General features: G+C 39.7%; 1 protein-coding gene across 1 annotated transcript in view; it reads right to left on the reverse strand.

The window, feature by feature from the left end:
* Positions 1–15,082, reverse strand: part of LOC124616607 (piggyBac transposable element-derived protein 4-like) — a 31,825-nt gene extending 16,743 nt beyond the window's left edge. Inside the window, exon 1 of the mRNA XM_047144929.1 lies at positions 13,770–15,082. Within this exon, the coding sequence (XP_047000885.1) occupies positions 13,770–15,082 (1,313 nt within the window). The remainder of the gene's footprint in view (positions 1–13,769) is intronic.
* Positions 15,083–23,595: the final 8,513 nt, after the last annotated feature.

Consider the following 23,595-nt stretch of genomic DNA (forward strand, 5'->3'; position numbering starts at 1 on the left):
AATTTCATGGTATTTCTTAAACAGACGCACTATAATAGCATCCCGCGTGAAAATGATTTGCTCAAAATAACTTCTTCCCATTTCATTACGTAAAACATAGACAGTAGCGTTGCACTTTCGGAATCCGAACGCGTTGCTACGGCTGTTCGATGGGTCGTAAAACTACGGGAGCATCTCCATATAACAGGGACGAAGAATTCCTACACGGCGGCTCACTATGTCACTTCAAGGACTGACTGGCTTAATAGTCGCAAAACTCGGCTGGAAGACGTAGCCAGTTACACCATACGCCCTTATACCACCATATACGGAGTCACCGGCTAAATTGAGACGTTTCTCGGAGTATCTTGGGGTTCTTGCACCCATGTGTCTGATGAGCACTCAACGACGAGGGCAACATACTGGATCCTACAAATTAAGAAGTCTTCGAGTCGCTCACATATCCGTCAACCTATTTCATATGCTTCTACCTTCTTTAACCGCCTGGTAAACGCTTACCGGAAATCTAGGAATATCAAATGTGCCAGCTGCCCTTCATCCACAGTCCGCAGTATATCATGTGAGAAAAGGGGAACCAAAATTTCGGACTAGTGATTCTTTCTAAAAACGTGCTGATTCGCGGACATAAGTTTCTCGGTCTCAAGAAAATTTGTTGCAGTTGAATTGAGAATATGTTGAAAGATACCGCAGCAAACCGATCTTCTGTCTCATTTTGCGGACCCGTTCTTTTGCGCTACTTACAAACAGGAGTCGCCTGTGCTTTCTTCCAGTTGCTTGGTGCTTTGGCTGGGGGAGACACTCGCGATAATTCCAAGCTAAGCAAGGGAATAATGCCGGAGAGTTTTCTTTGAAAAATCCAACTGCAATTTCATGCAGACCTGGTGCCTCACATGCTTTCAACCATTCCAGTCGTTTCTCTACGCCACGGTTGCTTATTACTACGTCGTCTATATGGGTGCCTGTTCAATGCTCAAACGGCGGTATGTTTGAACGATTCTCCGGCGTGAACGGTTTCTTGAACGTTAAATTTAAAACTTCGTCTCTCGTGTCGTATCTCCACCGGCCTCACCAGGCTGGTCGAGAAGTGACTGGATGGAAGATTTTCTCTGGTTCTCTACCAGACCTTTTGCTAAGGTGTAACGGTGGTAGTAGTTGTATGCTTTGCGTGTAGATCTTTTCACAGACGTACGAATCTCTAGCCATCTTTACTTGCCGTTAATTTTGCGTATACTTGTGAACCGAGAGTGAAACAGAAATTGCTTTCTCAGCAGTTTACGAATCTCGTTATTTAAACATTGTAAGTCACTTCTGTCCTTAATCAAGATCACGGCTTAGCAGTCTGTTTAAAATTTCCGATAATTCCACTGCGCCCATCACACTGGAATTGGATGATGACGATTCACTGTCTGAGTGAGATGATAACACCTGCTTATCTGCTCCTCCTAGCAAACCACTCTCCTAGCCGTCTTGACTGATTTATTGGCTTTTGAAACCATAGTCTCTGAAACGACACAAAAACCCCCGTCTGCATGCTGGCGGTAGTAATTATGTCCGGCCTGTTTGTAGCTACAAAGTCTGAGATATTTCCATTGCATGTGGGCTCCCGAACTAGTTGCGCAAGACAGTTTCCAGAAAACGCATTCAAAATTCTTCTGTTGATCTCGGCACCTAGCGGATAAAACCTTTGCGCAAAATCAGTGGAAGGGCAAACAACCATAAGAACACCGATCTTACTCCTAGACCACGTGCACAATGCCTGTATTTGATATTGTCTTGAAGGATTCGTTTCGTCGCGGGAACCGGATCCTTGGTAGTTCTCTGGAAGGCTTAACGTCAGTGGGAAGTATCGTGTGAAAGAGTTAAACTTTTTGCTGACTTCTTTTATATATCATACATACACGATGACATGGCAGAAACTGACATAACAATCGGTAAAAATATTATTTAATTCCGCCCAAATTGATTTTATTTTCAACTGGTGACTGGTTTCGACTGCAGTTGTTTATCTGAGGTAAACCTGAACTGTGTAAAATAATGTTCCACACGGACATCCTGATCTGAACATGGATATGTAATCGAAAGCGCTCCCCATAGACAAGTAGAAGCAACATGGAATCTTTTAAGATCGACTTTATACCTATCAGTCCCTTACGTTCTATTCTAGACGACAGAACCTGTCATAGCATTGGGGCAACCAGGCATGCAACTGGTGTCCAGGATCTGTGAGTCTACCATCTTCAAAATTATTGTGCAGTTCACAGTTAAGTACCTGACAGAGGTTTCATCGAACCACCTACAATCAATTTCCCTACCCCCTCTTTTGATGCATTGTGGATGTGGGACAGCGACTGGTCAATTATTTACCTAGGAAAAATACGCGTTTCGAGTAGTTATTTCATTTGACAACTAATTTCGACATCTCAATAAAGCCATCTTCAGGACCCATACGCACTTCATGTGTTGTCAGGTCTTCGAAGGAAACACTGGAATGACGAATTCAGTGTATCCAGATACCGATAGTACGCTAGTATTGATGAATCTGATTGTACATGAAGGACATATGGGCCCTCAAGGGGGTATTACTGAGACCGGAACCAGTTGTCTAAATAAAAAACTTCTCAACACGTACGGATGTGTGGCGACTTCTCTTCGTAAAAATTTCTGTGCTGTTTACTATCGAACAGCACACGGGAAAAGTGAACATCTAAATCTCCCTGTCCCAGCTCTGATTCCTCGTATTTTATTACCTTCAATGTGAAGGTCCAAGCAATACAGTAAACCTGAAGTGAAGCATAGGAATCAAAAACTGGTATCACAGGAAAGGCCCAAAACAAAGATAGTAACAAGAGTCAGTCCTCTTATACATAACTCGGCATTGTGCCTTTTGTATTTAATTCCGATGCGATTTCTGTGTTTCATCGTCAATGTGAAGGTCCTAGGGTCGCAGTAACCCTGAAGGGAAGCATCGGAATCTAAAACTCGTCTCACAGGAAAAGCTCAAAACATAGACACCAAGAAGAGTCAGTCTTCTTGAACTTATGTCGGCATTGTGCCTTTTGCATTTAGTTCCCATGCAATTTCTGTGTTTCATCGTCAATGTGAAGGTCCAAGGGACACAGTGAACCAGAAGTGAAGCATTGGAATCAAAAATTGGTCTCACAGGTAAGGCTCAAAACATAGACAGTAAGAAGAGTCAGTCTTCTTGTACTTAAGTCGGCCTGTGCCATTTGTATTTAATTTCGATGCAATTTCTGTGTTTCATCGTCAATGTGAGGGCCAAGTCATACAGTAAACCTGAAGTGATGCATCGAAATCAAAAATCTGGTCTCACAGGAATGGCTCGAAACTTAGACAGTAAGAAGAGTCCGTCTTCTTGTACTTAAGTCGGCATTGTGCCATTTATATTTAATACCGATGCAATTTCTGTGTTTCATCGTCAACGTGATGGTCCAAAGGATACAATAAACCCAAAGTGCAGCATCGGAATCAAAAATTGGTCTCACAGGAAAGGCTCAAAACATAGACAGTAAGAAGAGTCAGTCTTCTTGTCCTTAAGTCGGCATTGTGAATTTTGTATTTAATTCCGATGCAATTCTTGTGTTTCATCGCAAATGAGAAGGTCCGAGGGATACATTTAACCTGAAGTGAAGCATCGAAATCTAAAACTGGTCTCACAGGAAAGGATCAAAACAAAGACACTAAGAATACTCAGTCTCCTTGTACTTAAGTCTGCATTCTGCCCTTTGTATTTCATTCCGATACAATTTCTGTGTTTCATCGTGAATGTGAAGGTCCAAGGGATACAATAAACCAACAGTTGTGGATCGGAAACTAAAACTGGTCTCACAGGAAACAGTTAAAACATAGTCAGTAAGAAGAGTCAATGTTGTAGTACTTAAGTTTTCATTGTGTCTTTTGTATTTAATTCCGTTGGAATATCGGTGTTTCATCGTCAATGTGAAGGTCCAAGTGATACAGTAAACATTAAGTGAAGCATCGGTTTCTAAAACTGGTCTCACAGGAAACGCTCAAAACATAGACAGTAAGGAAAGTCGGTATTCTTGTAGTTAAGTCGGCATTGTGCCTTTTGTATTTAATTCTGATGCAATTTCTGTGTTTCATCGACAATGAGAAGGTACAAGGGATACACTAAACCCGAAGTGAAGCATCTGAATCTATAACTGGTCTCACAGGAAAGGCTCAAAACATAACCTGTAAGAAGAGTCAGTCTTCTTGTACTTAAGTCGGCCATTGCCATTTGTATTTAATTTCGATGCAATTTCTGTGTTTCATCGTCAATGTGAAGGCCAAGTCATACAGTAAACCTGAAGTGATGCATCGAAATCTAAATCTGGTCTCACTGGAATGGCTCAAAACTTAGACAGTAAGAGGAGTTCGTCTTCTTGTACGTAAGTCGGCATTGTGCCTTTTGTATTTAATTCCGATGCAAATTCTGTTTTTCATCGTCTATGTGAAGGTTCAAGGGATACAGTAAACCTGAAGTGCAGCATCGGAATGAAAAATTGGTCTCACAGGAAAGGCTCAAAACGTAGACAGTAAGATGAGTCAGTCTTCTTGTGCTTAAGTCGGCATCGTGAATTTTGTATTTAATTCCGTCGCAATTTCTGTGTTTCATCGTCAATGTGAAGGTCCAAGGGATACATTAAACCTGAAGTGAAGCATCGGAAAATAAAACTGGTCTCACAGAAAAGGCTCAAAACATAGACAGTAAGAAAAGTCAGTCTTCTTGTTCTTAAGTCGGCATTGTGCCTTCTGTATTTAATTCCGATGCAATTTCTGTGTTTCATCGTCAATGTGAAGGTCCAAGGGACACAGTAAATATGAAGTGAAGCATCGGAATCATAAATTGGTCGCACAGGAAAGGCTCAAATCACATACAGTAAGAAGAGTCAGTCTTCTTGTACCTAAGACGGCATTGTGCGTTTTGTATTTAATTCCGACGCAATTTCTGTGTTTCATCGTCAATGTGAAGGTCCAAGGGATACAGTAAACCTGAAGTGAAGCATCGGAATCTAAAACTGGTCTCACAAGAAGGGCTCTAAGCATAGACAATAAGAAAAGTCAGTCTTCTTGTACTTAAGTCGGCATTGTGCATTTTGTATATAATTCCGATGCAATTTCTGTGTTTTATCGGCAATGTGTAAGTCCGAGGGATACAGTAATCCTGAAGTAAGCATCGGAATCTAAAACTGGTCTCACAGGAAGGGCTCAAAGCATAGACAATAAGAAGAGTCAGTCTTCTTGTACTTAAGTCGGCATTGTGCATTTTGTATATAATTCCGATGCAATTTCTGTGTTTTATCGTCAATGTGAAGGTCCAAGGGATACAGTAAACCTGAAGTGAAGCATCGGAATCTAACACTGTTCTCAAAGGAATGGCTCAAAACATAGACGATAGGAAGTGTCAGTCTTCTTGTACTTAAGTCGGCATTGTGCTCTTTGTATTTAATTCCGATGTAATAACTTTGTTTCATCGTCAATGTGAAAGTCCAAGGGATACAGTATACCTGAAGTGAAACATCAGAATCTAAAACTGGTCTTACAGGAAAGGCTCGAACATAGACAGTAAGAAGAGTCAGTGTTCTTGTACTTACGTCGGCATTGTACGTTTTGTATTTAATTCCGATGCAATTTCTGTGTTTCATCGTCAATGTGAAGGTCCAAGGGATACAGTAAATCTGAAGTGAAACTTCGGAATCTGTAACTAGTCCCATAGGAAGGACTCAAACCACAGACAGAAAGAAAAGTCACGCTTCTAGTACTTAAGCAGGTATTGTACCTTTTGTATTTAATTCCGAAGCAATTTCTGTGTTTCCTCGTCTACGTGAAGGTCCAAGGGATACAGAATACCTGAAGTGAAGCATCGGAATCTAAAACTGGTCTCATAGGAAGGGCACAAACCATTGACAGTAAGAAGAGTCACTCTTCTAGTACGTAAACAGGTATTGTGCCCTTTGTATTTAATTCCGATGCAATTTCTGTGTTCCATCGTCAATGTAACGGGTCCAAGGGATATAGTGAACCTGAAGTGAAGCATCGGAATCTAAAACAGGTCTCACAGGAAGGACTCAAAACGTAGACAGTAAGAAGAGTCAGTGTTCTTGTACTTAAGTCGGCATTGTGCGTTTTGTATTTAATTCCGATGCAATTTCTGTGTCTCATCGTCAATGTGAAGGTCCAAGGGATACAGTAAGCCGGCAGTGAAGCAACAGAATCCAAAACTGGTCTCACAGGAAGTGCTCAAAGCATAGAAAATAAGAAGAATCAGACTTCTTGTACTTAAGTCGGCATTGTGCCTTTTGTATTTAATTCCAATGTAGTTTCTCTGTTTCATCGTCAATGGGATGGTCCAAGGCATACAGTAAACATGAAGTGAAGCATCGGAATCTAAAACTTGTCTCACAGGATAGGCTCAAAACATAGACAGTAGTATAAGTCAGTCTTCTTGTACTTGAATCGGCATGTGCACTTTGTATTTAATTCCGATGCAATTTCTGTGTTTCATCGTAAATGTGAAGATTCAAGGGAAACAGTAAACTTGAAGGGAAGCTTCGGAATCTTAAACTGGTCTCACTGGAAATTCTCAAAACGCAGACAGTAAGAAGAGTCAGTCTTCTTGTACTTAAGTCGGCATGTGCCTTTTGTATTTAATTCCGATTCAATTTCTGTGTTTCATCGTCAATGTGATTTCAAAATAATACAGTAAACCTGAAATGAAGCATCGGAATCCAAAACTGGTCTAGCAGGCAGGGCTCAAAACATAGACAGTAAGAAGAGGCAGTCTTCTTGTACTTAAGTCGGCAATGTGGCCTTTGTATTTAGTTCCGATGCAATTTCTATGTTTCATCGTTAATGTGAAGGTCCAACGGATACAGTAAACCTGAAATGAAGCATCGAAATCTAAAACAGGTCTCACAGGAGAGGCTCAAACATAGACAGTAAGAAGAGTCAGTCTCATTGTACTTAAGTCGGCATTTTGCCTTTTGTATTTAATTCCGATGCAATTTCTGTGTTTCATCGTCAATGCGAAGGTCCAAGGGATACAGTAAACCTGAGGTGAAGCATCGATATCTAAAACAGGTCTCACAGGAGGGGCTCAGACCATAGACAGTAAGAAAAGTTACTCTTCTTGTACTTAAGTCGGTATTGTGACTTTTGTATTTAAATCCGATGCAATTTCTGTGTGTCATCGTCAATGTGAAGGTCCATGGGATACAGTAAACCTGTAGTGAAGCATCGGAATCTAAAACTGGTCTCACAGGAAGGGCTCAAAACATAGTCAGTAAGAAGAGTCAGTGTTCTTGTGTTTGAGTCGGCATTGTATGTTTTGTGTTTAATTCCGATGCAATATCTGTATTTCTTCGTGAATGCGAAGGTCCAAGGGATAGAGTAAAACTGAAGTGAAGCATCGGATTCTAAAACTGGTCCCACAGAAAGGGCTCAAAGCATAGACAATAAGAAGAGTCAGTCTTCTTGTACTTATGTCGGCATAGTGCCTTTTGTATTTAATTCCGATGCTATATCTGTATTTCATCGTCAATATGGAGGTCCAAGGGATACAGTAAACCTGAAGTGAAGTATCGAAAAAAAACTGGTCTCACAGGAAGGGCTCAAAGCATAGACAATAAGAAGAGTCAGTCTTCTTGTACTTAAGTCGGCATTGTGCATTTTGTTTTTAATTCCGCTGCAATTTCTGTATTTCGTGGTCAATGCGAAGGTCCAAGGAATACAGTAAACCGAAGTAAAGCATCGGAATCTAAAGCTGGTCTCACGGGAACGGCTCAAAACATAGATAGTAAGTAGAGTCGGTGTTCTTGTACTTAAGTCGGCATTGTGCCTTTTGTATTTAATTCCGGTGCAATTTGTATGTTTTATCGTCAATGTGTAGGTCCGAGGGATACAGTAATCCTGAAGTAAGCATCGGAATCTAAAACTGGTCTCACAGGAAGGGCTCAAAGCATAGACAATAAGAAGAGTCAGTCTTCTTGTACTTAAGTCGGCATTGTGTCTTTTGTATATAATTCCAATGCAATTTCTGTGTTTCATCCTCAATGTGAAAGGCCAAGGGATACAGTAAATCTGAAGTGAAGCATCGGATTCTAAAACTGGTCCCACAGGAGAAGCTCCAAACATAGACAGTAGGGAGAGTCAGTCTTCTTGTACTTAAGTCGGCAATGTGCTCTTTGTATTTAATTCCGATGCAATTTCTGTGTTTCATCGTCCATGTGAAAGTCCAATGGATACAGCAAACCTGAAGTGAAGCATCGGTATCTAAAAGTGGCCTCACAGGAAAGGCTCAAAACATAGACTGTAGGAAGAGTCTTTCTTCTTGTACTTAAGTCGGGATTGTGCAATTTGTATTTCATTTCGATACTATTTCTGTGTTTCATAGTCAATGTGAAGGTCCAATGGATTCTGTAAACCTGAAGTGTAGCATCGTAATCTCTAAACTGGTCTCATACGAAGTCTCAAATCATAGACATTAACAAGGGTCAGTCTTCATGTACGTAAGTCAACATTGTGGCTTTTGTATTTATTTCCGATGTAATTTCTGTGTTTCATCGCCAATGTGAGGGTCCAATGGATTCTGTAATCCTGAAATGTAGCATCGGAATCTCTAAACTGGTCTCATACGAAAGGCTCAAATCATAGACATTAACAAGAGTCAGTCTTCACGTACGTAAGACATTATTGTCTCTTATGTATTTAATTTCGATGTATTTTCTGTGTTTCATCGTCAATGTGAAGGTCCAAGGGATACGGTATACCCGAAGTGAGGCATCGGAATCTAAAACTGGTCTCACAGGAAGGGCTCAAGGCATAGACAATAAGAAGAGTGAGTCTTCTTGTACTTAAGTTGGCATTGTGCATTTTGTTTTTAAGTCTGATGAAATTTCTGTGTTTCATCGTCCATGTGAGGGTCCAAGGGTTACAGTAAACATGAAGTGAAGCATCGGAAACCAAAATTGGGCACACGGGAAAGGATCAAATCATAGACAGTATGTAGAGTCAGTCTTCTTGTACTTAAGTCGGCATTTAGCCTTTTGTATTTAATTCCAATGCAATATATGTGTTTCATCATCAATGTGAAGGGCCAAGGGATACAGTTAAACTGAAGTGAAGCATCGGAATCTAATGCTGGTCTCACAGGAAAGGCTGAAAGCATTGACATTAGGAAGAGTGAGTCTTCTTGTACATAAGTTGGCATTGTGCCCTTTGAATATAATTCCGATGCAATTTGTATGTTTCATCGTCCATGTGAAGGTCCAAGGGATACAGTAATCCTGAAGTTAAGTATCGGAGTCTAAAAGTGGTTTCACAGGAAAAACTCAAAACATAGACAGTACAAGAGACACTCTTCTTGTACTTACGTCAGAATTGTGCCTTTTGTAATTAATTCCGATGCAATTTCTCTGTATCATCGTCAATCTGAAGGTCCGAGGGATACAGTAAGTCTGAAGTGAAGCATCGGACTCTAAAGCTGGTCGCACAGGAAGGGCTCAAAACATAGATTGTAAGAAGATTCAGTCTACTTGTACTTATGTCGGTATTGTGCCTTTGTAATTAATTCCGATGCAATTTCTTTGTATCTTCGTCAATGTGAAGGTGCAAGGGATACAGTAAACCTGAAGTGAAGCATCGGAATCTAAAACTGGTCTCACAGGAAAGGCTCCGAACACAGATTGTAAGAAGAGTTAGTTGTGTTGTACCTAAGTAGGCATTGTGCATTTTTGTATTTAATTCCGATGCATTTTCATTCATCGTCAAGGTGTAGGAACAAGGGATATAGTAAACCTGAAGTGAAGCATCGGAATATAAAACTGGTTTCACAGGAAAGGCCAAAAATATAGACAGTGAGAAGCGTCAGTCTTCATTTACTTGAGTCGGCATTGTGCGTTTTGTACTACATTCCGATGCATTTTCTGTGTTTCATCGTCAATGTGAACGTCCGAGGGATGCAGTAAACCGGACGTGAAGCATCAGAATTTAAAACTGGTCTCACAGGAAAGGCTCAAATCATAGACAGTAAGAAGAGTCAGTCTTCTTGTACTTAAGTCAGCATTGTGCCATTTGTATTTAATTCCGATGCAAGTTTTGCGTGTCGTAGTCAATGTGAAGGTCCAAGGGATGCAGTAAACCTGAAGGGAAGCATCGGAATCAAAAACTGGTCTCACAGGTAGGGCTCAAAACATAGACAATAAGAAGATTCTGTCTTCTTGTACTTATGAGGGCATTGGTAATTTGGTATTTAATTCCGATACAATATCTGTGTTTCATCGTCAATGTGAAGCACCAAGTTATACAGTAAACCCGAAGTGAAGCATCGGATTCTAAAACCGATCTCACATGAAATGCTCAAAACATAGATAGTAAGAAGAGTCAGTCTTCTTGTACTTATGTCGTCGTTGTGCGTATTGTATTTAATTTTGATTCAATTTCTGAGTTTCTTCCTCAATGCGAAAGTCCAAGGGGTATATTATACCTGAAGTGAAGCATCGGAATGTAAAATTGGTCACACAGGAAAGGCTCAAAACATAGACTGCAAGAAGAGTCAGTCTTCTTGTACTTAAGTAGGCATTCTGGCTTTTGTATTTAATTCCAATGCAATATATGTGTTTCATCGTCAATGGGAAGGTCCAAGGGATACAGTAAATCTGAAGTGATGAATCGGATTCCAATACTGATCTCGCAGGAAGGGCTCAAAGCATAGACAGTAAGAAGAGTCAGTCTTCAAGTACTTAAATGGGCATTGTGCCTTTTGTATTTAATTCCAATGCAATATATGTGTTTCATCGTCAATGTGAAGGTCCAAGGGATACAGTAAACCTGAAGTGAAGCATCTGAATGTAAAACTGGCCTCACAGGAAAGCCCCAGAACATAGACAAGAAGTAGAGGCAGTCTTCTTGTAGTTAAGTCGGCATTGACACATTTGTATTTAATTCCGATACATTTTCTGTGTTTCAACGTCAATGAGAAGGTCCAAGGGATACAGTAATCCTGAAGCGAAGCATCGGAATCTAAAACTGGTCTCACAGGAAAGGCCCAGAACATAGACAGTAAGTAGAGTCAGTCCTCTTGTACTTATGTCGGTATAGTGCCTTTTGTATATAATTCCGATGCAATTTCTGTGTTTCATCGTCAATGTGAAGGTCCAAGGGATACTGTAAACCTGAAGTGAAGCATCGGAATCTAAAACTGGTCTCACAGGAAGGTATCAAACATAGACAATAAGAAGAGTCAGTCTTCGTGTGCTTAAGTCGGCATTGTGCATTTTGTATTTAATTCCGTTGCAATTTCTGTGTTTCATCGTCAATGTGAAAGTCCAAGGGATACAGTAAATCTGAGGTGAAGCATCGGAATCCAAAAGAGGTCTCACGGGAAAGGCTCAAAACATAGACAGTAAGTAGAGTCAGTCCTCATTTACTTATGTCGGCATAGTGCATTTTGTATTTAATTCCGGTGCACTATCTGTATTTCATCGTCATTGTGAAGGTCCAAGGCATACAGTAAACCCGAAGTGAAGCATCGGAATCTAAACCTGGTCGCACACGAAAGGCTCAATCATAGAAAGTAAGTAGAGTCAGTTCTTATATACATAAGTCGGCATTCTGCCCATTGTATATAATTCTGATGCAATTTCTGTGCTTCCTCCTCAATGTGAAGGTCCAAGTGGTACAGTAAATCTGAACTGAAGCATCGGAATCAAAAATTGGTCACACTGCAAAGGCTCAAAGCATAGCCAGTAAGAAGAGTCAGCCTTCTTGTACTTCAGTCGGCATCATGCCTTTTGTAATTAATTCCGATGCAATTTCTGAGTTTCATCATCAAGGTGAAGCTCCAAGCGATACAGTAAACCTGAAGTGAAGCATCGGAATCTTAAACTGGTCTCACAGGAAAGGCCCAAATCATAGTATGTTGATTCAGTCTTCTTGTACTAAAGTCGGCATTATGCCTCTTGTATTTAATTCCAATGCAATATACGTGTTTTATCTTCAATTTGAAGGTCCAAGGGATACAGTAAACCTGAAGTAAAGCATCGGAATCTAAAACAGGTCTCACAGGAAAGGATCAGAACGTAGATAGTAAGAAGAGTCAGTCTTCCTGTACTTAAGTTTGCATTAAGCCCTTTAAATTTAATTTTGATGCAATTTCTGTGTTTCATCGTGCATGTGAAGGCAAAGGGATACAGTAAACCTGAAGTGATGCATCGAAATCGAAATCTGGTCTCACAGGAAAGGCCCAAAACAGAGACAGTAAGAAGAGTCAATCTTCTTGTACATAAGTCGGCATTGTGCCTTTTGTATTTAATTCCGAAGTCATATCTGTGTTTCATCGTAAATGTGAAGCTCCAAGGGATACAGTAAACCTGAAGTGAAACATCGGAATTAAAAAGTGGTCTCACAGGAGAGGCTCAAAATATAGACAGTAAAAAGATTCAGTGTTCTTGCACTTAAGTCGGAATTGTGCCTTTTTTACTTAATTCCGATGCAACTTCTGACTTTCGTTGTCAATGAGAAGGTCCAAGCATTACAGTAAATCTTACCTGAAGCATCGGATTCTATAACTTGTCTCACAGGAAGAGCTCAAACATAGACTGTATGAAGAGTCGGTCTACTTGTACTTAAGTCGACATTGTGCCTTTTGTATTTAATTCCGATGCAATTTCTGTGTTTCATCGTCAACGTGAAGATCCAAGGGAAACAGTAAACCTGAATTGAAGCATTGGAATCTAAAACTGGTGTCTCTGGAAAGACTCAAAACATAGCCAGTAAGAACAGTCAGGCCTCCTGTACTTAACCCTTAAATGCATGATTTTTTATTTCAAGCTGTAAAAATTACCATGTTTAGTTTATAGTGCCTACATTTCGGAAAAAATATTGAAAATTTTTTAAAATTAAATTAACAAGGCACTATTGTTTAAAATCGCTTTGTAGCTGATCAGCTACATTTTGAGTTAACACCTTACGAGCCACAATAGATGTCCTTATTTTGCTCCCTCAATTTTGACCAAATCTCTCGTCATTTAATTGTTGATTATGATTAAATACTTTGTATAGGAAGGGAAAAATCCTAAAATAATAAATAGGACATTAATGTTGTAAATATTGAGCATTTGTTGTATATTTTATACACTTTTATATATGAACAATAAGGTATCTAGTTCCAACAGGTTTGTACCCAAGCATGTGATAATCACTTTACATGAAAAGTTTGAAAACAGTTCTTTTGTTTGTGCAAACACAATGCAACTGCACATTTATTACACTGAACCCAGGAAAATCCCTTGCATCCTGGCATTTTGCACCTCTGTCTCACTTGCAAGTACGAGGGCAGGTGACCTACTTGATCCAGCCTTACATCTTGTGGAGGTACATGTGCTGTGGGCCCCTTTGTCTTCTTAGCTTGTATTTGGTTTTCGAGTTCATTACTTGGCCTTCCACGTTTTGCTGAAGTTTGACCTGAGCGACACAAACAGTGAGCAATTTCCATTCGAAATTCGGAGAGTTTCATAGTTCTCCTAATCCCTTTGGTTTCTGCTACTCTCCTATACAACAGCCAGGAATTGACTACTCCCATGTCCAGGAGATGGTAAAACAATCTTATATACCATTTTCGACTTTTCACAAGAATTTTATGTCGACCCATTATGCTGTCAAGAAGGTCAACACGTCCCATATGTTTATTGTAGAGCTTAATTATTTGTGGACAAGGTATTGTTATTCTTGACTTTGTTTTTTTGTCATACCTCCCTGCTTCATGAATAGGCTGCTGTCCAGCAAGTGTAGAAAGCAACATCACACTCTTGTTATCTTTCCACACTACATTTGATATGTCTACACCATCCACTGTTGCGACGCGCTCTACTGATGCACCTCGTGCCATTTTCTTCAGCTCAGCTTCTGAAGGGAGCTTGCAGTCTGGCACTCTGTTTCTTCTGACTGTCCCAAGTGAGTAAATTCCTTGTTTATGTAACCATACAAGCGGTGGCAGATTTGTGTAATAATTGTCACAGTACAGTTTGTGGTTCATATTTCTTGGTAGTATCCTACTAAGTCGAACTACAACATTTGCACTTGCTCCCAAGTCTTCCTCCCCAGTCACTCTTTTTTCTGGTTCATTTTCATCTCCAGTGAAAATCTCAAAATCGTAGGCATAACCAGATATGCCACTAATAACAAATAATTTGTATCCATATTTATGAGGCTTGTTTGGCATGTATTGTTTCAAATAACTTCTAGCCTTTGTTGAACATATCTGTTCATCAACAGAAACACACTCCTCAACATGTATTGTTTGAAACCGAGATCTCATCAATTCTATTATGGGTCTTATCTTGAAGAGTCTATCATGACCTTTTTCACCCCTGGGTATCATTGCACTGTTGTCATTGAAGTGAAGAAACTTACGTATTTGCTCATACTGATTCACTGTCATTGTTGTCTTGATCAGATGAGTACCAGTAACTTCTCCCCAGTAATCCCTCGTATTAGGTACATGAACTATTGACATTACGAGACAGATGCCTATAAATTTTTTTATGTCATCACAGGATAAATCTATTGGTCTATCAGGATTACACTGCACACTGTATCTATGAGACTCTTCGACAATTAGATCAAACAGTTTAGATGGAAATATATGTTTGAAGAATTGGTATGGAGTATTTAAGTTTATTACTTCTTCTGGTAACGAAGTATTGCCATGAAATTTTGACTGCAGTTCGGGAATAATCAACTGTTTATCTTTCCAAACCACACTCCTGCTGTTTTTGGTAACATTTTTGCTGCTGCATGGCAGTTTCAGAGCATTATCAGACAACTGTGACGTCGATTCCTTCATTATAACATCAGATTGTCTTGTTCCAGAAACATCTTCAGTCCTAATTACTGGTACTTGACTTTCTTCGTCACTACTGTCACTATCACAATCAACAGATTCTGGAGCAACATATGTCTCATCTTGAATGGAATCGTCAGAGAAACACTCAAGATCGTCATCACTGCTTAGTGGAATCTCTAACCATTCCATAAGCATTTCTTCTTGACTCTTTCGAGACATTTTTACGTCAGCGCCTGAAATGCAATAAATGAAAAATGTAGGTGATAAGCTACGTACACAAAAACAGGCCTCATTTCAAATCTATCGCAAAGACACTCGAATTAACTGTTTACACCATATCTACTTACGTTTTCAAAATGAAAAAGTAATTTTCAAACCCAGAAATCAGTGCACAAACACCAAAAACACAACTCAACTTTCCGCCAAAACACACACTTGGCAGTATGTCCACACAGCTCACTGTCGAACTGCTTCAGCTCGTCCTGCCATCTATGATCGCTATGAAGAACTACTAGAAACTGCAGCGGAGTGTATACACTCAGCTACATAACGAATTTGATCGAAAATGTTTCTCCATATGGAATAAATCGAAGAAATGAGGTCTGTAGCTTATCAGCTACAGTATGAATTAAAGGGTTAAGTCGGCATTGTTCCTTTTGTATGTAATTCCGATGCAATATCTGTGTTTCATCGTCAATGTGAAGGTCCAAGGGATACAGTAAACCTGAAGTGAAGTATCGGAATCTAAAACTGGTCTCACAGGAAGGCTCAAAACATCGGCAGTTATAAGAGTCAGTCTTCCTGTATAGAAGTCGGCATTGTGTCTTTTGTATTTAATTCCGATGTAATTTCTGTGTTTCATCGTTAATGTGAAGGTCAAAGGGATACAGTAATCCTGAAGTGAAGCATCGGAATCTGAGACTGGTCTCACAGGAAAAGGCTAAATCTTAGACAGAAAGTAGAGTCAGTCGTCTTCAACTTATGTCGGCATTGTGCCCATTGTATTTAATTCTGATGCAATTTCTGTGTTCCTTCCTCAATGTGAAGGTCCAAGTGGTCAGGTAAATCTGAAGTGAAGCATCGCAATCAAAAATAGGTCATACTGGAAAGGCTCAAAACATAGACAGTAAGAAGAGTCAGTCATCTTGTACTTAAATCGGCGTTACGCATAGTGTATTTAATTCCGATGCAATTTCTGTATTTCATCGTCAATATGTTGATCCAAAGGATACAGCAAACCTCAAGTGAAGCATCGGAATCTAAAAGTGGTCTCACAGGAACGGGTCCAAACGTAGACAGTATGTAGAGTCAGTCTTCATTTACTTAATTCGGCATTGTGCCTTTTGTATTTAATTCTAACGCAATGTAAGTGTTTCATCGTCAATGTGAAGGTCCAAGGAATACAGTAAACCTGAAGTGAAGTATCGGAATCTAAAACTGGTCTCACAGGAAAGGCTAGAAACATTGACAGTAGGAAGAGTGAGTCTTCTTGTACTTAAGTTGGCATCGTGCACGTTGAATGTAATTCCGATGCAATTTCTGTGTTTCATCGTCCATGTGAACGTCCAGGGGATACAGTAAAATTGTAGTTAAGCATCGGAATCCGAAAGTGGTCTCACAGGAAAGACTCAAACCATAGACAGTACAAAGAGTCAATCTTCTTGTACTTACGTCTGAATTGTGCCTTTTGTAATTAATTCCAATGCAATTTCAATGTTTCATCGTCAATGTGAAGGTCCGAGGGATACAGTAAATTTGAAGTGAAGCATCGGATTCTAAAGCTGGTCTCACAGGTAGGGCTGAAAACATAGATAGTAAGAGGATTCAGTCCACTTGTACTTATGTCGGCATTGTGCATTTGGTGTTTAATTCCGATTCTATTTCTTAGATTCATCGTCAATGTGTAGGTCCAAGGGATACGGTAAACCTGAATAGAAGCATCGGAATCTAATACTGGTCTCACAGGAAAGGCTCCATCTTAGACAGTAAGTACAGTCAGTCATCTTGTTCCGAAGTCGGCATTATGCCTTTTGTATTTAATTCAAATGCAATATATGTGTTTCATCGTCAATGTGAAGGTCCAAGGGATACAGTAAACCTGAAGTAAAGCATCGGAATCTAAAGCTGGTCTCACAGGAAAGGCTCAAAACATAGACAGTAGGAAGAGTCAGTCTTCTTGTGCTTAAATTGGCATTGTGAGCTTCGAATTTAATTCCAATGCAATTTCTGTGTTTCATCGTCAATGAGAAGGTCCATGGGATACAGTAAACCTGAAGTGAAGCAGCAGAATCTAAAACTGGTCTCACAGGAAAGGCTCAATACATAGAGAGTAGGAAGAGTCAGTCTTCATGTACTTAAGTCAGCTTTGTGCCATTTGTATTTAATTCCGATGCATTTTCTGTGTTTCATCGTCAACGTGAAGGACCAAGGGAAACAGTAATCCTGAAGAGAAACAACGGAATCTAAAACTGGTGTCACAGGAAAGAGTCAAAACATAGACAGTAAGAACAGTCAGTCTACCTGAGTTTAAGTCGGCATTGTGCCTTTTGTATTTAATTCCGATGTAATTTCTTAGTTTCACCGTCACTGTCAAGGTCCAATTGATACAGTAAACCTGAAGTTAAGCATCGGAATCTAAAACTGGTCTCACAGGAAAGGCTCAAAGCATAGACAGTAGGAAGAGTCAGTCTACTTGTACAGAAGTCGGCATTGTGTCTTTTGTATTTAACTCCGATGTAATTTCTGTGTTTCATCGTCAATGTGAAGGTCAAAGGGATACAGTAATCCTGAAGTGAAGCATCGGAATCTAAAACTGGTCTCACAGGAAACGCTCAGAACATATACAGTAGGAAGAGTTACTTTTCTTGTACTTATGGCGGCATTGTGCATTTTGTATTTATTTCCAATGAAATTTCTGTGTTTCATTGTCATGGAGAAGGACCAAGGTATGTAGCAAACCTGATGTGAAGCATCAGAAAATAAAACTGGATTCCCAGGAAAGGCACAAAATATAGACAGTAATAATAGTCAGTCTTCTAGTACTTAAGTCGGCATTGTGACATTTGTATTTAATTCCGATACATTTTCAGTGTTTCATCGTCCATGTGAAGGTCCAAGGGATACAGTAAACCTGAAGTGAAGCATCAGAATCTAAAACTGGTGTCACAGGTAGGGCTCCAAACATAGACTGTAAGGAGAGTCAGTCTTCTTGTACTTAAGTCATCATTGTGCCTTTTGTATTCAATTCCGATGCAATTTCTGTGTTTCATCGTCAATGTGAGGGTCCAAGGGATACAGTAAACCAGAAGTGAGGCATCGCAATCTAAAACTGGTCTCACAGGAATGGCTCAAACATAGACAGTAAGAAGAGTCGGGCTTCTTGTATATAAGTCGGCATTGTGCCTTTTGTATTGTACTCTAATGCAATTCCTTAGTTTCATCGTCAATGTGAAGGTCGAATGGGATACAGTAATTCTGAAGTGAAGCATCGGAATCTAAAACTGGTCTCACAGGAAAGGCCCAATCTTAGACAGTAAGTAGAGTCAGTCGTCATCTACTTAAGTCGGCATTGTGCCCATTGTATTTAATTCAGATGCAATTTCTGTGTTTCTTCCTCAATGTGAAGGTCCAAGTGGTACAGTAAATCTGTAGTGAAGCACCAAAATCTAAAATTGGTCACACTGGAAATGCTCAAAGCAGAGACAATAAGCAGAGTCAGTCTTCATGTACTTAAGCCGGCATTAAGGCTTTTGAATTTAATTCCGATGCAATTTCTGTGTTTCATCGTCAATGTGAAGCTCCAAGGGATACAGTAAACCTGAAGTGAAGCATCGGAATCTGAAACTGGTCTTACAGGAAAGGCTCGAGAAATAGACAATAGGAAGAGTCAGTCTTCTTGTGCTTAAGTTGGCATTGTGCCCATTGAATTTAATTCCAATGCAATTTCTGTGTTTCATCGTCCATGTGAGGGTCTTAGGGATACAATAAACCTGAAGTGAAACATCGGAATTTAAAAGTGGTCTCACAGGAGAGGCTCAAAACGTAGACAGTTAAAACAGTGTCTTCTTGTACTTAAGTCGGAATTGTGCCTTTTGTACTTAATTCCGATGCAATTTCTGTCTTTCGTCGTCAATGTGAAGGTCCAAGCATTACTGTAAATCTGAACTGAAGCATCGGAATCTAAAACTGGTCTCACAGGAAGGGCTCAAATCATAGATTGTAAGAAGAGTCGGTCTACTTGTACTTAAGTCGGCATTGTGCCTTTTGTATTTAATTCCGATGCAATTTCTGTGTTTCATCGTCAACGTGAAGGACCAAGGGAAACAGTAATCCTGAAGTGAAGCATCGGAATCTAAAACTGCTCTCACAGGAAAGACTCAAACATAAACAGTAAGAACAGTCAGTCTACCTGTACTTAAGTCGGCATTATGCCTTTTGTATTTAATTCCGATGCAATTTCTTAGTTTTACCGTCACTGTGAAGGTCCAATTGATACAGTTAACCTGAAGTTAAGCATCGGAATCTAAAACTGGTCTCACAGGAAAGGCTCAAAACATAGACAGTAAGAAGAGCCAGTCTTCTTGTACAGAAGTCGGCATTGTGTCTTTTGTATTTAAGTCCGATGTAGTTTCTGTGTTCCATCGTCAATGTGAAGGTCAAAGGGATACAGTAATCCTGAAGTGAAGCATTAGGATGAAAAACTGGTCTCACAGGAATGGCTCAGATCATAGACAGTAAGAGGAGTCAGTCTTCTTGTACATAAGTCAGCATTGTGCCACTTGTATTTAATTCCGACGCAATTTCAGTGTTTCATCGTCAATGTGAAGCTCCAAGGGATACAGTAAACCTGAAGTGAAGCATCGGAATCTAAAACTGGTCCCACAGGAAAGACTCAAAGCATAGACAATATGTAGATTCGGTCTTCTTGTACTTAAGTCGCCATTGTGCCTTTTGTATTTAATTCCAAAGCAATATATGTGTTTCATCGTCAATGTGAATGTCCAAGGGATACAGTAAACCTGAAGAGAAGTATCGGAATCTAAAACTAGTCTCACAGGAAAGGCTGAGAGCATAGACAGTATGTAGAGTCAGTCTTCTAGTACTTTAGTTTACATTGTGCCTTTTGTATTTAATTCCGATGCATTTTCTGTGTTTCATCGTCAATGTGAACGTCCATGGGATACAGTAAACCTGAAATGAAGCATCGGAATCCAAAACTGGTCTCACAGGAAAAGCTCAATCTTAGACAGTAAGTAGAGTAAGTCGTCCTCTACTTAAGTCGGCATTGTGCCCATTGTATTTAATTCTACTGCAATTTCTGTGTTTCTTCCTCAATGTGAAGGTCCAAGTGGTAAGGTAAATCTGAAGTTAAGAATCGGAAGCAAAAATTGGTCACACTGGAAAGGCTCAAATCATAGTCAGTATGTAGAGTCAGTCTTGTTGTACTTAAGTCGGCATTGAGCCTTTTGTATTTTATTTCAATGCAATTTATGTGTTTCATGGTCAATGTGAAGGGCCAAGGGATACAGTAAACCTGAAGTGAAGCATCGGAATCTAATACTGGTCTCACAGGAAAAGCTGAAAACATTGACATTAGGAAGGGTGAGTCTTCTTGTACATGAGTTGGCTTCGTGCCCTTTGAATTTAATTCCGTTGCAATTTCTATGTTTCATCGTCCATGTGAAGGTCCATGGAATACAGTAAACCTGAAGTCAAGCATCGGAATCTAAATGTGGTCTCACAGTAAAGACTCAAAACATAGACCGTACAAGAATTAATCTTCTTGTACGTACGTTGGTATTGTGCCTTTTGTAATTAATTCAGATGCAATTTCTGCGTATCATCGTCAATGTGAAGGTCCGAGGGATACAGTGAGTCTGTAGTGAAGCATCGAATTCTAAAGCTGGTCTCACAGGAAGGGCTCAAAGCATAGATTGGAAGAAGATTCAGTCTACTTGTACATAAGTCGTCATTGTGCCTTTTGTAGTTAATTCCGATGCAATTTCTTTGTTTCATCGTCAATGTGAAGGTCCAAGGGATACAGTAAACCTGAAGTGAAGCATCGGAATCTAAAACTGGTCTCACAGGAAAGGCTCAGAACACAGACAGTAAGTAGAGTTAGTTTTCTTGTACTTCAATTGGCGTTGTGCATTTTTGTATTTAATTCCGATGCATTTTCATTCATCGTCAATTGATGGACGAAGGGATATAGTAAACCTGAAGTGAAGGATCGGAAAATAAAACTGGTTTCACAGGAAAGGCCCAAAATATAGTCAGTAAGAAGCGCCAGTCTTCATTTACTTGAGTCGGCATTGTGCCTTTGTATTTAATTCCGATGCATTTTCTGTGTTTCATCGTCAATGTGAACGTCCGAGGGATGCAGTAAACCGGAAGTGAAGCATCGGAATCTAAAACAGGTCCCACAGGAAAGGCTCAAAGCATAGACAGTAAGAAGAGTCATTCTACTTGTACTTAAAATAGCATTGTGCCTTTTGTATTTAATTCCGATGCCATTTCTGCGTTTCATCGTCAATGTGAAGGTCCAAGGAATACAGTAAACCTGAAGTGAAGAATCAGAATCTATAACTGGTCTCAAAGGAAAGGCTCAAAACATAGACAGTAAGAAGAGTCAGTCCTTCTGTACTCAAGTCGGACATGAGCATTTTGTATTTACTTCCGATGCAATTTCTTAGTTTCATCTTCAATGTGAATGTACAAGGGATAGAGTAAACCTGAAGTGAAGAATCTGAATCTAAAACTGGTCTCACGGGTAAGGCACATAACATAGACAGTAATTTGAGTTAGTTTTCTTGTACTTAAGTTGGCATTCTGCCTTTTGTATTTTACTCCGATGCAATTCCTTTCATTGTGAAAGTGAAGGACCTGGGGATATAGTAAACCTGAAGTGAATCATCGGAAAATAAAACTGGTTTCACAGGCAAGGCCTTACATATAGATAGTAAGAAGCGTCAGTCTTCTTGTACTTAGGTCGGCATAGTGCCTTTTGTATCTAATTCCGACGCAATACCTGTGTTTCATCGTCAAGGTCAAGGTCCAAGCGTTACAGTAAACCTGAAGTGAAGAATCGGATAATAAAATTGGATCCACAGGAAAGGGCCAAAGTATAGACAGTAAGAATAGTCAGTTTTCGTGTACTTAAGACGGCATTGTGCCTTTTATATTTAATTCCGAAGCATTTTCTGTGTTTCATCGTGAATGTGAAGGTCCTAAGGATACAGTAAACATGAAGTGAAGCATCGGAATCTAAAACTGGTCTCACAGGAAAACCTTAAAGTATAGCCTGTAAGAAGAGTCAGTCTTGTTGTACGTAAGTCAGCTTTGTGCCCTTTGTATTTATTTTCGATGCAATTTCTGTGTCCCATCGTAAATGTGAAGGTCTAAGGGATTCAGTAAAATTGAAGTGATGCATTGGAATCTAAATCAGGTCTCACACGAAAGGCTCAAAACGTAGACAGTAAGAAGAGTCAGTCATCTTGCACTTCAGTGGTCATTGTGCGTATTGTAATTTATTCCGATACAATTTCATTGTCTCATCATCAATGTGAAGCTCCAAGGGATACAGTAATCCTGAAGTGACGCATCGGAATCTAAAACTGGTCTCACAGGAAGGGCTCCAAGCATAGACAGTATGTAGAGTCAGTCTTTTTGTACTTAAGTCGGCATTGTGCCTTTTGTATTTAGTTCCAATGCAATATATGTGTTTCATCGTCAATGTGAAGGTCCAAGGGATACAGTAAACATGAAGTTAAGCATCGGAATCTAAAAGTGGTCTCACAGGAAAGACTCAAAACGTAGCCAGTACAAAAAGTCAATCTTCTTGTACTTACGTCAGAAATGTGCCTTTTGTATTTAATTCCGATGCAATTTCTGTGTTTCACGTCAATGTGAAGCTCCAAGGGAAACGGTAAATCTGAAGTGTAGCATCGGATTCTAAAACTGGTCTCACAGGAAGGGCTCAAAACATAGACAGTAAGAAGTGTCATTGTACTTGTACTTAATCTGGCATTGTGCCTTTTGTATTTAATTCTGATGCAAGTTCTGTGTTTCATCGTCAATGTAAGGGTCCAAGGGATTCAGTAAACCTGAAGTGAAGCATCGCAAACTAAAAATGGTCTCACAGGAATGACTCAAAACATAGACAGTAGGAAGAGACATTTTTCTTGTACATAAGTCGGCACTGTGTCTTTTGTATTTAATTCCGATGCAATTTCAGTGTTCCTTTGTCAATGTGAAAGTCCAAGGGATACAGTAAACCTGAAGTGAAGCATTGGAATTTAAAACTGGTCTCACACGAGAGGCTCAAAACATAGACAGTAAGAAGAGTCACTCTTCTTGTACTTAACACGGCATTGTGCGTTTTGTGTTTAATGGCGTGGCAATTGCTGTGTTTCATCGTCAATGTGAAGGTCCAAGGGATACAGTAAACCTAAAGTGAAGCATCGGTTCTAAAACTGGTCTCACAGAAAAGGCTCAGATCATAGACAGTAAGAGGAGTCAGTCTTCTTCTACATAAGTCAGCATTGTGCATTTTGTATTTAATTCCGCCGCAATTTCAGAGTTTCATCGTCAATGTGAAGGTCCAAGGGCTACAGTAAAAATGAAAATTAGCGTTGGAATCTAAAACTGTTCGCACAGGAATGGCTGAAATCATAGACAATATGAAGTGTCAGTCTTCTTGTACTTAAGACAGCATTGTGCATATTGTATTTAAT

This window comes from Schistocerca americana, chromosome 5 (assembly GCF_021461395.2).
Source record: "Schistocerca americana isolate TAMUIC-IGC-003095 chromosome 5, iqSchAmer2.1, whole genome shotgun sequence".
NCBI lineage: Eukaryota > Metazoa > Arthropoda > Insecta > Orthoptera > Acrididae > Schistocerca > Schistocerca americana.